The 14,941-nt window shown below is 41.7% G+C and overlaps 1 protein-coding gene across 1 annotated transcript in view; it reads left to right on the top strand.

Moving 5' to 3' along the window:
• LOC116980146 (serotransferrin-B-like) overlaps positions 1–14,941 on the top strand; it is a 38,320-nt gene that overhangs the window by 10,787 nt on the left and 12,592 nt on the right. The window contains exons 3-5 of the mRNA XM_033032257.1: positions 4,431–4,567; positions 5,898–5,994; positions 6,779–6,823. Coding sequence (XP_032888148.1) covers positions 4,431–4,567; positions 5,898–5,994; positions 6,779–6,823 — 279 coding nt within the window. The remainder of the gene's footprint in view (positions 1–4,430; positions 4,568–5,897; positions 5,995–6,778; positions 6,824–14,941) is intronic.

Below are 14,941 nucleotides of genomic sequence, written 5' to 3' on the forward strand. Positions count from 1 at the left end.
CAATATATATTCCAAAATATTTTTTCAAAAAACTAGATTCCACTATCACTAATTTTATATGGGATTACAGAACACATAGAATTCAACGAAAGCATTTGTGCAAATCTAAAGAAGTTGGGGGTTTATCATTACCTAACTTTATGTATTACTACTGGGCAGTGCATATTAAGAACATAATGTACTGGCTGGATAGTTCCACTCAGCAGTTGGAGTGGATAAGAATGGAGAAAGAGGAGTGCTATCCGCACGATATAGGAACGATCCTGCTCTCACCGATAAAATTGAATAGTATAATATATAAGAAGAACCCAATTATTCACAATATAATAGGAATTTGGAAACAAATAAAAGTATCCTTGAAATTAAATAATTTATCAGTACTAACCCCACTATTGAACAACCCCGCATTCAAACCGTCTCTCATCGACAACACATATCAACAATGGGATAGACTGGGGATTAGGAAAGTAGGGGATATGTATGAATTGGGCAAACTGTTATCATTTCAACAATTAAAATTAAAATTTAAATTGAAGGATAATCAATATTTTAAATATATACAGGTATGTGACTTTATGAAGAAATATACACATAGATTTCAAACTATATTTTTAGACCCTTTAGAAGCAATGAATATTAAGGCTGATTCACAAAAATTAATATCATACTTTTATAATAATATATTATATAGAGAATCACCCTCAACAGAAGCACTAAGGGAAGATTGGGAACATGAGCTAATGATAAAGATCTCGAAGGATAGATGGGAAAAGTATTTGATGAATACACATAACTGTTCTATTAATACAAGACATAATTTAATTCAATTCAAATTATTACATAGACTATATTATTCAAAAACGAGGTTGAATAAATTTTATCCAAACGTCTCTCCCAGATGCGATAAATGTTTGTTTCAAAACGCTAATTTAACACATTCATTTGTAGGATGAACAAAGTTGAATAAATTTTGGAGTGATATATTTGATATATTTACAAAGCTCTTCAAGTCAAGAATAGAACCCAAAATGGAATGGATTATATTTGGAATAATAGGAGAAGATACCAATTTAAATAAAGACCAAAATGTTTTTTTAAATTATGGGTTAATAATTGGAAAGAAATTGATACTTAAATTTTGGAAAAATACAACCATACCAACTGTTAAAATGTGGATTAGGAATATGATGGACATAGCACGCCTTGAAGAAATGAGACTCCGACTAATAGATAAATATGACCAATTCTTAAGGAGTTGGTCTCCTTTCATCGACTTTTTGGAATCATGTGATGCAGCGGTACCATAAGGATTGCTGATTTCAGTTCATGACGTGGATAGATCTACATCTCCGAATATAGATTTGAAAAATTCTCTTTTAAGGGGCCTTTTCTTCTATTTCTACTTTCGACCTTTTCTTTTTTATTTTATTTTTTTATTTTTATTTTTTATATCCACACTTCACATTTTTCTACTCGCTACCATCTATTTTTCCACTCTTTCACCTTTCTATTGTTTTCTTTTTCTTGTCTTGCTTACTCATAACATAAAACTAGAGGTTGTACATAGAATGGATTACGGTATGACATAGTTGGCACCTAAAATTAGGTGCCACTGTATTGTTTTGTATTGTATTAACTTCTAATAAAATAAAAAATTTTTTTTTAAAAAGCCTTTGATGTGTGCTAACCAGTCAGATGAAAGACAATACATGATCATAACTGAGACTACCACAGTGTAAAAATACTTGATGAAGGGAATAACTTGAATAATGTTTAGTGCAAGGTAAAGCCAGTAAAGTCCTATCAAGGATAGTCCAAAGCTTTCCAATGAGGTACATAGTAGTTCAGGACTGAACTCCAGTTGTTGGTAGGATAGTTCAGTTGCCTGATAACAGCTGGGAAGAAACTGTCCCTGAATCTGGAAGTGTTCATTTTCACACTTCTATAACTTTTACCCAATGGGAGAGAGTGGAAGAGGGAACGGCCAGGGTGCAACTTGTCCTTTGATTATGCTGGTGGCCTTGCCGAGGCAGCGTGAGATATAAATGTAGTCAATGGAAGGGAGGTAGGTTTGTGTGATGGTCTGGGCTGTGTCCACCATTCTCTGCAATTTCTTGCGGTCTTGGATGGAGCTGTTCCCAAAGCATGCTGTGATGCATCCCGATAAAATGCTTTCTACAGTGCATCTGCGGAAGTTGGTGAGAGTTGTTGGGGACATGCAGAAATTCTGAAGCCATCTGAGAAAGTGGAGGCGTTGGTGTGCTTTCTTGACCGTTGCTTCAATACGGGTGGTCCATGAGAAATTGTTCAGTCTGAAGAAGGGTTATCAAAAATAAATCATCAGTCTGAAGAAGGGTCTCGACCCAAAACATCACCTATTCCTTTGCTCCATAGATGCTGCCTCACCCACTGAGTTTCTGCAGCATTTTTGTCTACCTTCGATTTTTCCAGCATCTGCAGTTCTTTCTTAAACATGATAAATTGTTGGTGACATTTACTTCTAGGGATTAGAAGCTTTCAACTATCTCTACACTGAATTGGTGTTGAGGATTATCGTAGAGGATGATTTGTCCCCACTCCTCACTGATTTGGGTCTGTTGGTCAGGAAGTCGAGGATCCAGTTACAGGAGTGCCAACTCCAAGTCCCTCGAGCTTGGTGATGAACTTAGAAGGGATAATAGTGTTAAAGGCAGAGCTGTAGTCTATGAATAGGGTATGTGTAAAGAGCTTTGGTTCTGGCACACCATGGAGTTTGTAAAACTGAAATGGACAGGTAACTGTTAGGTAAGACTATAGGTATACAGAACAGAAGCAACTAAAGGGACCTGATTGTAGATGTAAACATGCCACAGGCTGCGTCAGTTCAATTCTCTTCTTGTAGAAATAAGGAACTGGTTTTTTACAACTGTATGCTGGTCTGCAAAAAAAGACACAACGTGCTGGAGTAACTCAGCATGTTAGGCAGCATCTCTGGGGAACATGGAAAGGTGACATTTTCGATCAGGACCCGAAAACATCACCTATCCATGTTTTCCAGAGATGCTGCCTGATCAGCTGAGTTATTTGTATTTTGTATCCTTTCTTTCTTTTTTATTTTTTTATTAATCAGAAGCAAATGTACAAGAGTAGAATAAACGGCATATAAAATTATACAGTTATTGTACAGCTTCAATTTTGACTTTTTAGCTTTGAATTAGAAGAAAAGAACAGAAAAAGAACAAGAAAGGGAAAAAGTGAGATGTGCAAAGATAGGACCAGTAGACTACCAAGGTAGTGTCGCCAAAGAGTGGGTAAAAGAAAGAGAGAAGAGAGAAATAGAAAAAAAAGACCAAAAAGAAAAAGAGAGAGAAAAGTGGTGATATACCTGCCTCTCATCCCTCTACACCCACCTCACCCAACCCCAATTGGATTTAAATCCAAAGTTGTGTTGCAACATACTATCCTTGTAAGAAATCTGTAAAGGGTGTCCATGTCTTGGAAAAATTATCTGTTTTTTCTGCCAAGACAAGTCTAATATTTTCAAGATGTAGTGTCTCGGACATGTTTGTAATCCACATCTTAAGAGTAGGGACTGTTGTGTGTTTCCAAAATTTAAGTATTAGTTTTTTCGCCGTTATCAGGCCATAATTAAGGAAACGTCTTTGAAATAGTGATAGCTCAGAACAGGCTTCTGAAGTACCTAGAGTGATCAGTTCCGTGTTGGGCTCTAATTTTATTTTTAGTGTTTTAGAATCAAAAATCAAAAATTCCTCTCCAGAAATTATGTAACTTTATACGAGGCAAAGGAATTGCTTCCTGAAGGAGACATTTATCACAAATAGGAGAAACATTTGGGAAGATCTTATTCAGTTTAGACTTTGAATAATAGAGTCTGTACAGTATTTTAAATTGTATTAGCGAATGCCTAGCGTTAAGAGAACAGTTGTGTATGTATAGAAGACTTTCCTCCCATCTGTCTTTTAAAATTATTAGGTCAAGTTCATCTTCCCAAGCTCTTCTGTATTTTGTATCCTTTCAATGGTCTTCTCAGATTTCCGATGCTTCTATTTTAAAGAGTGTGGTGCATTTAAAGTTTGAGATGGCGTACTAGGACTTCTGAGGATTTCTTATGTAGCTTTCTTATTCCACCCAAAGTTTTCCTAGAATCATTCCTGATTCAGAGAGGCTAGGTCCCTATTCAAATGCATTGCCCGCCAATTTTCAAGTTCAAAATGTTGTATGCAACCTCTCCCATCAGAGAGCACTGAGAGAATAGAACCACAGCTTCTCTGCGTTGTGAAGGAGAGGCAAAGCGTGTGGCAGAAGCTTAGCCACAACTTTAATTACAAACCTCTCAAGGCAGTTGTAGTGCCAGGCTGAAAATCTCACATAAACAACAGGGAGTGACGTGATAAAATTAAAAAAACAAACATTTTGCTCCGGTTTCCTAGGTGAGGCCACTGCTTCTGCAGTTAATAGAGTGCGTTGGTGCACAACCAGTGATATTCAACAAAGCAAGTGCAACAACTGGACATCTGTCGAGTGTGTCCAAGCTGTCTCCATGGACGACTGCGTTCGGAAGATTAAGGTACACATCAGGTGCATGTTGAGTAATAAAAAACAAAATGGGGACTTGTCGTGTTGCCAAGCCTATCCTTGATTTTCCTGGATCCCTCTAGATCACTAAAGGGAGGCAGGAGGAAGTGATGGAGGTTGGGGGTGTGGGGGTGGTCTTGCAGTAGGCGGGAGGGAAATATATTCAACTGTTTCAAATATTTGTAAAGAAACATGCGGACCCCAAAGGACATGCATTGCCCCAAAGGTGCTGCACTGAAACCAAAGGTAACGCTCGTCTCCTTACACAGAAGATGCCCTGTTATTTGCAGTAAATATGGTTGTTCACTCAGTATTAATGAATGAGACTATGCCATTGGAATGGATGGGAAGATGTATGGAGATATTAGAATAAGGAAGCATATTTGAAAGCCATGGGGTATGCATACGATATGCGGTGTATTTTTTTAAAGTGAGGGGGGAATTTGGAACATGTTTACATATTTAGGATGTAATCAGTATATTTAGGGTTGATGGAACATGTTGTGGGGTTATTTTTGAAATCCGTAAGAATATATGTACAAAGTGAACAGGATATTTGAAATTTAGTATTTTATAAAGACAGGTAGCTCGATTTGTTACTAACACCTATGAGAGAGAAGCGAGTGTCACCAAACTTCTGAATTCTCTGGGGTGGAAGGAACCCTCTCCAAGACAGACGTGAAGCTCACCGTTTGACCTGTTTTTACAAAATGTTAAATGGTCAGCTCGACATAGACTACAAGACCTACACCAAACCCAAACCAATTAGGAGCAGACGAGGGCATTCGATCCAATTTGTGATCCCAGCTACAAAGACAGATGTGTACAGCAATTCGTTCTTCCCCCGCACAATTAATGCATGGAATAATCTCCACCCAACTATAGTTACCCAACCAGATGCAACTAAATTTAAAGTAGCCCTTTCTTCCCAATAACCCTTTCTGGCTAAAGCCCTCCCTTCACCACCTCCAGTTTAAATTCAATTTGGAATATTTTGGAGGACCAAGAAACCAAGAACCAAGTGGCTCCTCATCACCTATAAAATGCCGCTTTGTGACAGGCAATAAAAACTGGCTTTTCCAGTGACAAATAGTACCTAAAGAATGAGTAGAAAAACTGAGGGGTAGAATCAAATATATAAACATATAACATATAAACATATGAACATATAAACATTAAACACATAGGTATAATAATGGACCCACACGGGACAATGACCTGGACCATTACGATCCTCAGTGCTATTTAGCAAACGGGCCGAGGTTTAGATAACAAGTAGCTTTCAGGAGTCTGATTTGCTGACAGAGTGTCTTGCTTTGCAGTTGGAAGAAGCTGATGCTGTTGTTCTTCACAGTTCAGTACTGATTGCTGCAGGAAGGTGTGGCCTTGTGCCAGTTATGACTGAATATTATGACAAAGGTAGGTGCCTATGCATGTTATTTATTAAATGCCCTGCTTCTGTGCCACCTTCTCCAAATCTCATCCTGATTTTTGAACAGATCACCATGGACTCCCAAATGAAAGTCCCATCTCTTTCTTCAGCTCGGAAGAGTTGTGGAGGTTATCCACATTTTCCCATGGACTTCCATCATTTGTCCTGCTTCTATAACACCATGGTGCAATGGTATTGAGGTTTTACTCAAAGAGAGTGTCATTGTCATTGTACAGCGACAATACACCTGGAGTATTGCGTACAGTTTTGGTCTCCAAATCTGAGGAAGGACATTATTGCCATAGAGGGAGTGCAGAGAAGGTTCACCAGACTGATTCCTGGGATGTCAGGACTGTCTTATGAAGAAAGACTGGATAGACTTGGTTTATACTCTCTAGAATTTAGGAGATTGAGAGGGGATCTTATACAAACTTACAAAATTCTTAAGGGGTTGGACAGGCAAGATGCAGGAAGATTGTTCCCGATGTTGGGGAAGTCCAGGACAAGGGGTCACAGCTTAAGGATAAGAGGGAAATCCTTTAAAACCGAGATGAGAAGAACTTTTTTCACACAGAGAGTGGTGAATCTCTGGAACTCTCTGCCACAGAGGGTAGTTGAGGCCAGTTCATTGGCTATATTTAAGAGGGAGTTAGATGTGGCCCTTGTGGCTAAGGGGATCAGAGGGTATGGAGAGAAGGCAGGTACGGGATACTGAGTTGGATGATCAGTGTTCATTTAACCCTCTGTATCCTTTTATATTTATACCCACAGAAAATCTTGCACCTTGCCATGATCCAGCACAGCTGACAGAACCATGTGAGTTTCACTTTCTTATGGCTAAATGTTCAGAAGACTTATAAAGAACTACATAGATTTTATGCAAACCATTCAACTGAGCTGCATCTGCCATGGGACTAGAATGTGTTTCTACACTGCGACTGGGATGTGTTTCCACATTGGGACTAGCTCTGTTTCCACACCAGGTCCGGATAAATAGCTCCTGATAACCAACATTCCCCAGCCAAATCCCAATTAATAAATGTGAATCAAGTAAATACAGGCTATAAAGTCATAGAGAATAGTAAGATTAAACGAGAACTTACCAGTTTGAAGTTTGATCTTTAGTTTATGAGGAGGAACGTTGAGGGAATACGTGAAGAACCCCGCCAGGACGCATGCGTGTCATTCTTCAAAGCAGCGGTGTGGAATCACAGATAACTATAATGACTAAACATAGTAAGATTAGACAACAGATACCAGTTCAGACTATGATCAAGGGTGGGAGCGGAGGGCACGTATTCCCTCAACGTTCCTCCTCATAAAATAAAGATCAAACTTCAAACTGGTAAGTTCTCGTTTAATCTTACTATTTTACTTCGGAGTCACGTGAGTGACTACGTGAAGATTTTAAAGCTCTGTGATTTCATGCCGTGGAACGAGTCCATGCATCACATCTGCCTTGATTTTTGGGGAGAATAAAGTTAACATTATTAGACATCAATACGATATTGAAACTCAATAGTAAAAATATTAACACCAATTATTGCCCCTATTCCTGGGGTAAATTATATACAGAACTTAAAGTTGTTTCTGCAAGTGTTCCAGATTCAATGACTGGTTTGTTATAAAGTCGTTGGAAAGTTTCCTCCGTTGACCATCCTGCTGTCTTGAGGATTAGTCCATTGGTACTTCCAACTTCATAGCTGCCAATGTAGCTGCAGCCCTGGTGGAGTGAGATTTGAAATGCTAGTGTCCACTCCAGCCTATTTAGGACTTGTTTTAGCCATCTAGAGATTGTCTGGACTGTCACTGTTTGAGTGGCTGTTAGTAGTTGATTAAAGTGACATTTCTTCCCTCTGATGATCTTAGTATACTTCAGGTATGATAGTAAGTGTGTTATAATACAGAGATGACCATCTGTAGGGTAGGCCCTGAATTCGGGTTTAGGCCTGCTGACCCCTGTCTGTTCCTTATGACTATTACATTGATGTGAAAATTAAATTCCAGATGAATTAATCATGTTGTCCAACCTTATTTTCTGTAGTGACTGGACCCTTTGTGCCGTGACCAGGACCATCAGCATGACTGTTTTATAGTCAGTTTCCGTAAGGACAGAGCTGTAGCTGGAGACTAGTTTCTTAACATGGTCCGTACAATGCTCACATCCCATATTTGGGAGTACCTGGTTCTTGAGGATTAATTTTAAAATGCCCCTCATGAGTTTTGTTACCAGGGTGTGTCCCAACAGAATGCGGTTCTGTACCTTCAACAGGTATGTTGACAGAGCACTTCTGGTGCAGTAGATGGCACTATGACTGAGCCTCTCATCGTAATGGAGGCTGCCAGGAATTCCAGAACAGACGGGATGTTCATAGATCTGTGGGTGATGAGTATAGTTGTGGCAGTACTTCCCGTACCTAGATGATACCAAGTACTGATGTTTGGGTGGACTGTCTGTGACCCGCTAAAATAATTTCGCATACGGTCCTTCAGTCCCAGGTGTAGAAGAGGAGCTTTCAACTCTAAAATAAATTGGTTAATATATAATAGTGACATGGGTAACTCCCCTAGTGCGGGAATAACCAGTAAGTTAGGTCTATGATGGATGATGATGTATGGTTCTGACCCATGTTGATATCACCCGGACCCATGATTGCGTAGGGCAATCAGGTATTATCAAAATTTGAGACGTGGAGTCTATTGTTGTCACCTAAATACCCGACTGATGAGGCAAAGGGAGGGATGCATAAATGATCCCCCAGTCAGCGAAGATACGTCTGAACCACTGCCCCAGGTTCTGGCTCCCAAGAACATAATTCGATAACTGGTAAGAGCATGGATGTGAATAGGTCGTTATCTGGTGTTCCATACCGTGCTGTTCCAGCAATACATATTTTATCCAACATCCATACAGTGTTTTTAGACTAGCGTGACATGATGTCTGCCACTAAATTCAGTTTCACTGGTAGTTGGTAGCTGGTATCCAAATCTCTATCTCCATACGCTATTAATCCAGGTTAATAGAGACAGTAACTCTAAGACTTTTGCCTCCATCACAGTGAGGAGGTGTCTGGTGAACTCACTGTGGTGGATGCCAATTTGTGTTTATTGTGTGTTGTTATTATTACATGTATGGCTGCAGGCAACAACATTTCGTTCAGACCGAAAGGTCTGAATGACAATAAAGGATTCAATTTAATTTAATTCAATTCACAAATAGTGTTGGCCAGCTAGTCACATGGTGTCGATATGTTTCTACCCATATGGTTGACATTGCTACCTCGGTGGTGTTGTCAATTTGTAGTCTAACATACTGGTGATATAACCCAAACAATATGACTTAAAGCCATGGCTTGCACTCACTTCCCCAGGTATATATGCCCAACATTAGTAGTGATGCCTCCTGTGCATTCCTTCTCCCGCACAGCTGGAGATGGTATTAGTAGCGTCCCAATCCAAGGCCCATCAGTATGTGGTTCCATAGACGGGTAACTGTTAATGTTTGGTTAGGAACAAGCCTAATGTATGTTCCACCATTTTTGTACCATAGTGGCCTCTGTTGGTTGCTTCATTAGTCTGTCAGAATGACCCCCCCCCATAAATTATTGAGTGACGAGTGTTTGCGCTCAGTAATTTGATTATGTGAAGGTCACGATATCATGTGGCTGGCACACAGCCCCTAATGCCAATATTCTACTACCAGTCTGGTGGATGGTTTTGTTCCCTGCAAGCATCCATTAAGGCTGTACCCTTCCTTACGGCAAAGTCACTGCCATGTGAACCAACCTCCTTCCTTCCTTAATTTAGTAAAGAAACCAGACTTCCTTAGTTACCAGTGGGTTTCTGTTTCCTTCTGGATCCCCAAGGCCATGTGTTGTGGGTGTATACATCTTCCAGCATAGGGCGATACCTTTGAGGACGATGTTTGGACGTCTAGGTGAGCTCCAGTTTGGCTTCATCGTCCAACTCCTTGACCTTCTAGATGGGTCACCTCCAAATAAAGGGTTTTGCTTGGAGGTTTGGGGTTAACGCAGGCCCGCGTCAATCCCGGTTGGATGTTCCAGAATGGTTAGTACATTCAGGGATTTACAATCCTTGGTGGCCAGTGACAGCTATGGCTAATGTTTGCCCCACCAGTTTATAGCAAGCCATGTAGTCTATGCTAGCTTCTAATCTGGTTAATAGATCTTTCCCAGTTAGCTTTAACTTATCCCTGTTGATTTCCCCTGAAACATAAAACAGACATTCCCTTGTGACTGCCAGATGAGGATGGAATATGCCATCAAGTTTGGCCTGCTAGATCCTTAATCACAACATATGATTCCTGTATTTCTATCAGGAAAGGACCAATAATACACTCTATGACTTGGTGACTAAGAATGGCATCACCTCATAGTTACAGCAATATATCTATTACCTGTCCAGGACTAGACCCCAGCATTCTTCTGACAGAAGAGTCTACTGGGGAGGGAGAAAGCATGATATAGCCCTATAGAAGGTGCTGCTTCCATCTCCTGAATCTGTCCTTCCCTCAAGCACTTCCCTGTAGTAATAGAAGTGAGCTACAGCCCTGTAAAAAGGTGCTGCCACGGGACTTACCCACTAGAGGCTTTCTTCTTAGAAACATAGAAACATAGAAATTAGGTGCAGGAGTAGGCCATTCGGCCCTTCGAGCCTGCACCGCCATTCAATATGATCATGGCTGATCATCCAACTCAGTATCCCGTACCTGCCTTCTCTCCATACCCTCTGATCCCCTTAGCCACAAGGGCCACATCTAACTCCCTCTTAAATATAGCCAATGAACTGGCCTCGACTACCCTCTGTGGCAGGGAGTTCCAGAGATTCACCACTCTCTGTGTGAAAAAAGTTCTTCTCATCTCGGTTTTAAAGGATTTCCCCCTTATCCTTAAGCTGTGACCCCTTGTCCTGGACTTCCCCAACACCGGGAGCAATCTTCCTGCATCTAGCCTGTCCAACCCCTTAAGAATTTTGTAAGTTTCTATAAGATCCCCTCTCAATCTCCTAAATTCTAGAGAGTATAAACCAAGTCTATCCAGTCTTTCTTCATAAGACAGTCCTGACATCCCAGGAATCAGTCTGGTGAACCTTCTCTGCACTCCCTAAATGGCAATAATGTCTTTCCTCAGATTTGGAGACCAAAACTGTACGCAATACTCCAGGTGTGGTCTCACCAAGACCCTGTACAACTGCAGTAGAACCTCCCTGCTCCTATACTCAAATCCTTTTGCTATGAAAGCTAACATACCATTCGCTTTCTTCACTGCCTGCTGCACCTGCATGCCCACTTTCAATGACTGGTGTACCATGACACCCAGGTCTCGCTGCATCTCCCCTTTTCCTAGTCGGCCACCATTTAGATAATAGTCTGCTTTCCTGTTTTTGCCACCAAAATGGATAACCTCACATTTATCCACATTATACTGCATCTGCCAAACATTTGCCCACTCACCCAGCCTATCCAAGTCACCTTGCAGTCTCCTAGCATCCTCCTCACAGCTAACACTGCCCCCCAGCTTAGTGTCATCCGCAAACTTGGAGATATTGCCTTCAATTCCCTCATCCAGATCATTAATATATATTGTAAATTGCTGGGGTCCCAGCACTGAGCCTTGCGGTACCCCACTAGTCACTGCCTGCCATTGTGAAAAAGACCCGTTTACTCCTACTCTTTGCTTCCTGTTTGCCAGCCAGTTCTCTATCCACATCAATACTGAACCCCCAATGCCGTGTGCTTTAAGTTTGTAAACTAATCTCTTATGTGGGACCTTGTCGAAAGCCTTCTGGAAGTCCAGATACACCACATCCACTGGTTCTCCCCTATCCACGCTACTAGTTACATCCTCGAAAAATTCTATAAGATTCATCAGACATGATTTACCTTTTGTAAATCCATGCTGACATTGTCCAATGATTTCACCACTGTCCAAATGTGCTGCTATCCCATCTTTAATAACTGACTCTAGCAGTTTCCCCACTACCGATGTTAGACTAACTGGTCTGTAATTCCCCGTTTTCTCTCTCCCTCCCTTCTTAAAAAGTGGGGTTACGTTTGCTACCCGCCAATCCTCAGGAATTACTCCAGAATCTAAAGAGTTTTGAAAGATTATTGCTAATGCATCCACTATTTCTGGAGCTACTTCCTTAAGTACTCTGGGATGCAGCCTATCTGGCCCTGGGGATTTATCGGCCTTTAATCCATTTAATTTACCCAACACCACTTCCCGGCTAACCTGGATTTCACTCAATTCCTCCAACTCCTTTGACCCGCGGTCCCCTGCTATTTCCGGCAGATTATTTATGTCTTCCTTAGTGAAGACGGAACCAAAGTAGTTATTCAATTGGTCCGCCATATCCTTGTTCCCCATGATCAACTCACCTGTTTCTGACTGCAAGGGACCTACATTTGTTTTAACTAATCTCTTTCTTTTCACATATCCATAAAAACTTTTGCATTCAGTTTTTATGTTCCCTGCCAGTTTTCTTTCATAATCTATTTTTCCTTTCCTAATTAAGCCCTTTGTCCTCCTCTGCTGGTCTCTGAATTTCTCCCAGTCCTCCGGTATGCTGCTTTTTCTGGCTAATTTGTACGCATCATCCTTCGCTTTGATACTATCCCTGATTTCCCTTGTTATCCACGGATGCACTACCTTCCCTGATTTATTCTTTTGCCAAACTGGGATGAACAATTTTTGTAGTTCATCCATGCAGTCTTTAAATGTCTTCCATTGCATATCCACCGTCAACCCTTTTAGAATTAATTGCCAGTCAATCTTGGACAATTCACGTCTCATACCCTCAAAGTTACCTTTCTTTAAGTTCAGAACCATTGTTTCTGAATTAACAATGTCACTCTCCATCCTAATGAAGAACTCAACCATATTATGGTCACTCTTGCCCAAGGGGGCACGTACAACAAGACTGCTAACTAACCCTTCCTCATTACTCAATACCCAGTCTAAAATAGCCTGCTCTCTCGTTGGTTCCTCTACATGTTGATTCAGATAACTATCCCGCATACATTCCAAAAAATCCTCTTCCTCAGCACCCCTGCCAATTTGATTCACCCAATCTATATGTAGATTGAAGTCACCCATTATAACGGTTTTGCCTTTGTCGCACGCATTTCTAATTTCCTGTTTGATACCATCTCCAACTTCACTACTACTGTTAGGTGGCCTGTACACAACACCCACCAGCGTTTTCTGCCCCTTAGTGTTTCGCAGCTCTACCCATACCGATTCCACATCCTGCAAACTAATGTCCTTCCTTTCCATTGCGTTAATCTCCTCTCTAATCAGCAACGCTACCCCACCTCCTTTTCCTTTCTCTCTATCCCTCCTGAATATTGAATATCCCTGGATGTTCAGCTCCCAGCCTTGGTCACCCTGGAGCCATGTCTCCGTGATCCCAACTATATCATAGTTATTAATAGCTATCTGCACATTCAACTCATCCACCTTATTACGCATGCTCCTTGCATTGAGACACAAAGCCTTCAGGCTTGTTTTTACAACACTCTTACCCCTTATACAATTTTGTTGAAAAGTGGCCCTTTTTGATTTTTGCCCTGGATTTTCCGGCCTGCCACTTTTACTTTTCACCTTGCTACCTATTGCTTCTACCCTCATTTTACACCCCTCTGTCTCTACGCTCACACATTTAAGAAACCCTTTCCCTTTAACTCCATCCTCCACTAGCCCATTCGACACCCCACCCCCCTTATTCAGTTTAAAACCACCCGTGTAGCAGTGGCAAACCTGCCTGCCAGAATGCTGGTCCCACACCTGTTAAGATGCAATCCGTCCCTTTTGTACAGTTCCCCCTTACCCCAAAACAGATCCCAGTGATCTAAGAATCTAAATCCCTGCCCCGTGCACCAGTTCCTCAGCCACACGTTCAGGTCCCGTATCTCCCTGTTCCTGCTCTCGCCAGCACGAGGAACTGGAAGCAAACCGGAGATAACAACCCTGGAGGTCCTGCTTTTCAGCATTTTTCCGAGCTCTCTAAAGTCACGCTGCAGAATATTCATCCCCATCTTTCCGACATCGTTTGTGCCGACATGCACTACCACTTCCGGATGTTCACCTTCGCCCTTGAGGATTTTCTGCACTCTGTCCGTGACATCCTGGATCCTGGCACCAGGAAGGCAGCACACCATCCTCGCATCCCGTCTGTTGCCGCAGAAACCCCTGTCCGTACCTCTCACAATGGAGTCTCCCACTACAATGGCATTGCCTGCCTTAGGCCTTTTTGGTTTTGGCTCAACAGCCCTATTCGCATCACAAGCCAGTCCACCGCCCAGTGTAAACACCTCTTCTGTCCCGACAGCTTCTAAGTGGGTGAACCTGTTCACAAGAGGTACAACACCCGGGGACGTTGGCATTCCATGCTTCCCTCCCGTTCTCACTGTCTCCCACCTTCTCTCTTCCTGTACCTTAGGTGTAACAATCGTACTGTAGGACTTGTCGAGGAACGACTCAGTTTCTCGGACGAACCGGAGGTCATCCAATTGCTTCTCCAGTTCCCCAACACGGCCCTTTAGGAGCTCTACCTGGATGCACTTCTCGCATTTGTAGCAGCCAGAGGCACTAGCGGTGTCCTTGACCTCCCACATACTGCAAGCATCGCACTGAATCAGCTTGCCTGACATTTCCTTCTTTCATCTCCTCTCCGAAGACTCTCGAGCCAAAGGCTCACACTTTTCTCACAGGGCACTTCCCTCACAAGGCCGCTCACTCTCTGCTGCTCGCTAAGAGCAGTCTTGCTTAAATTGACTGATAAATTGCCTGATTTACCAATTTACAAACCAAATTCCTCAGTTTTCAACTGTTTTCCCAGCACTGAAACTGTTTTCACTTCTCTCCTCCCACTTGGGCTAGAGCCAATCAGTCGTATCTCTTGCTAAACTCC

Source organism: Amblyraja radiata, chromosome 13 (assembly GCF_010909765.2).
Source record: "Amblyraja radiata isolate CabotCenter1 chromosome 13, sAmbRad1.1.pri, whole genome shotgun sequence".
In the NCBI taxonomy this organism is placed as follows: Eukaryota; Metazoa; Chordata; class Chondrichthyes; order Rajiformes; family Rajidae; genus Amblyraja; species Amblyraja radiata.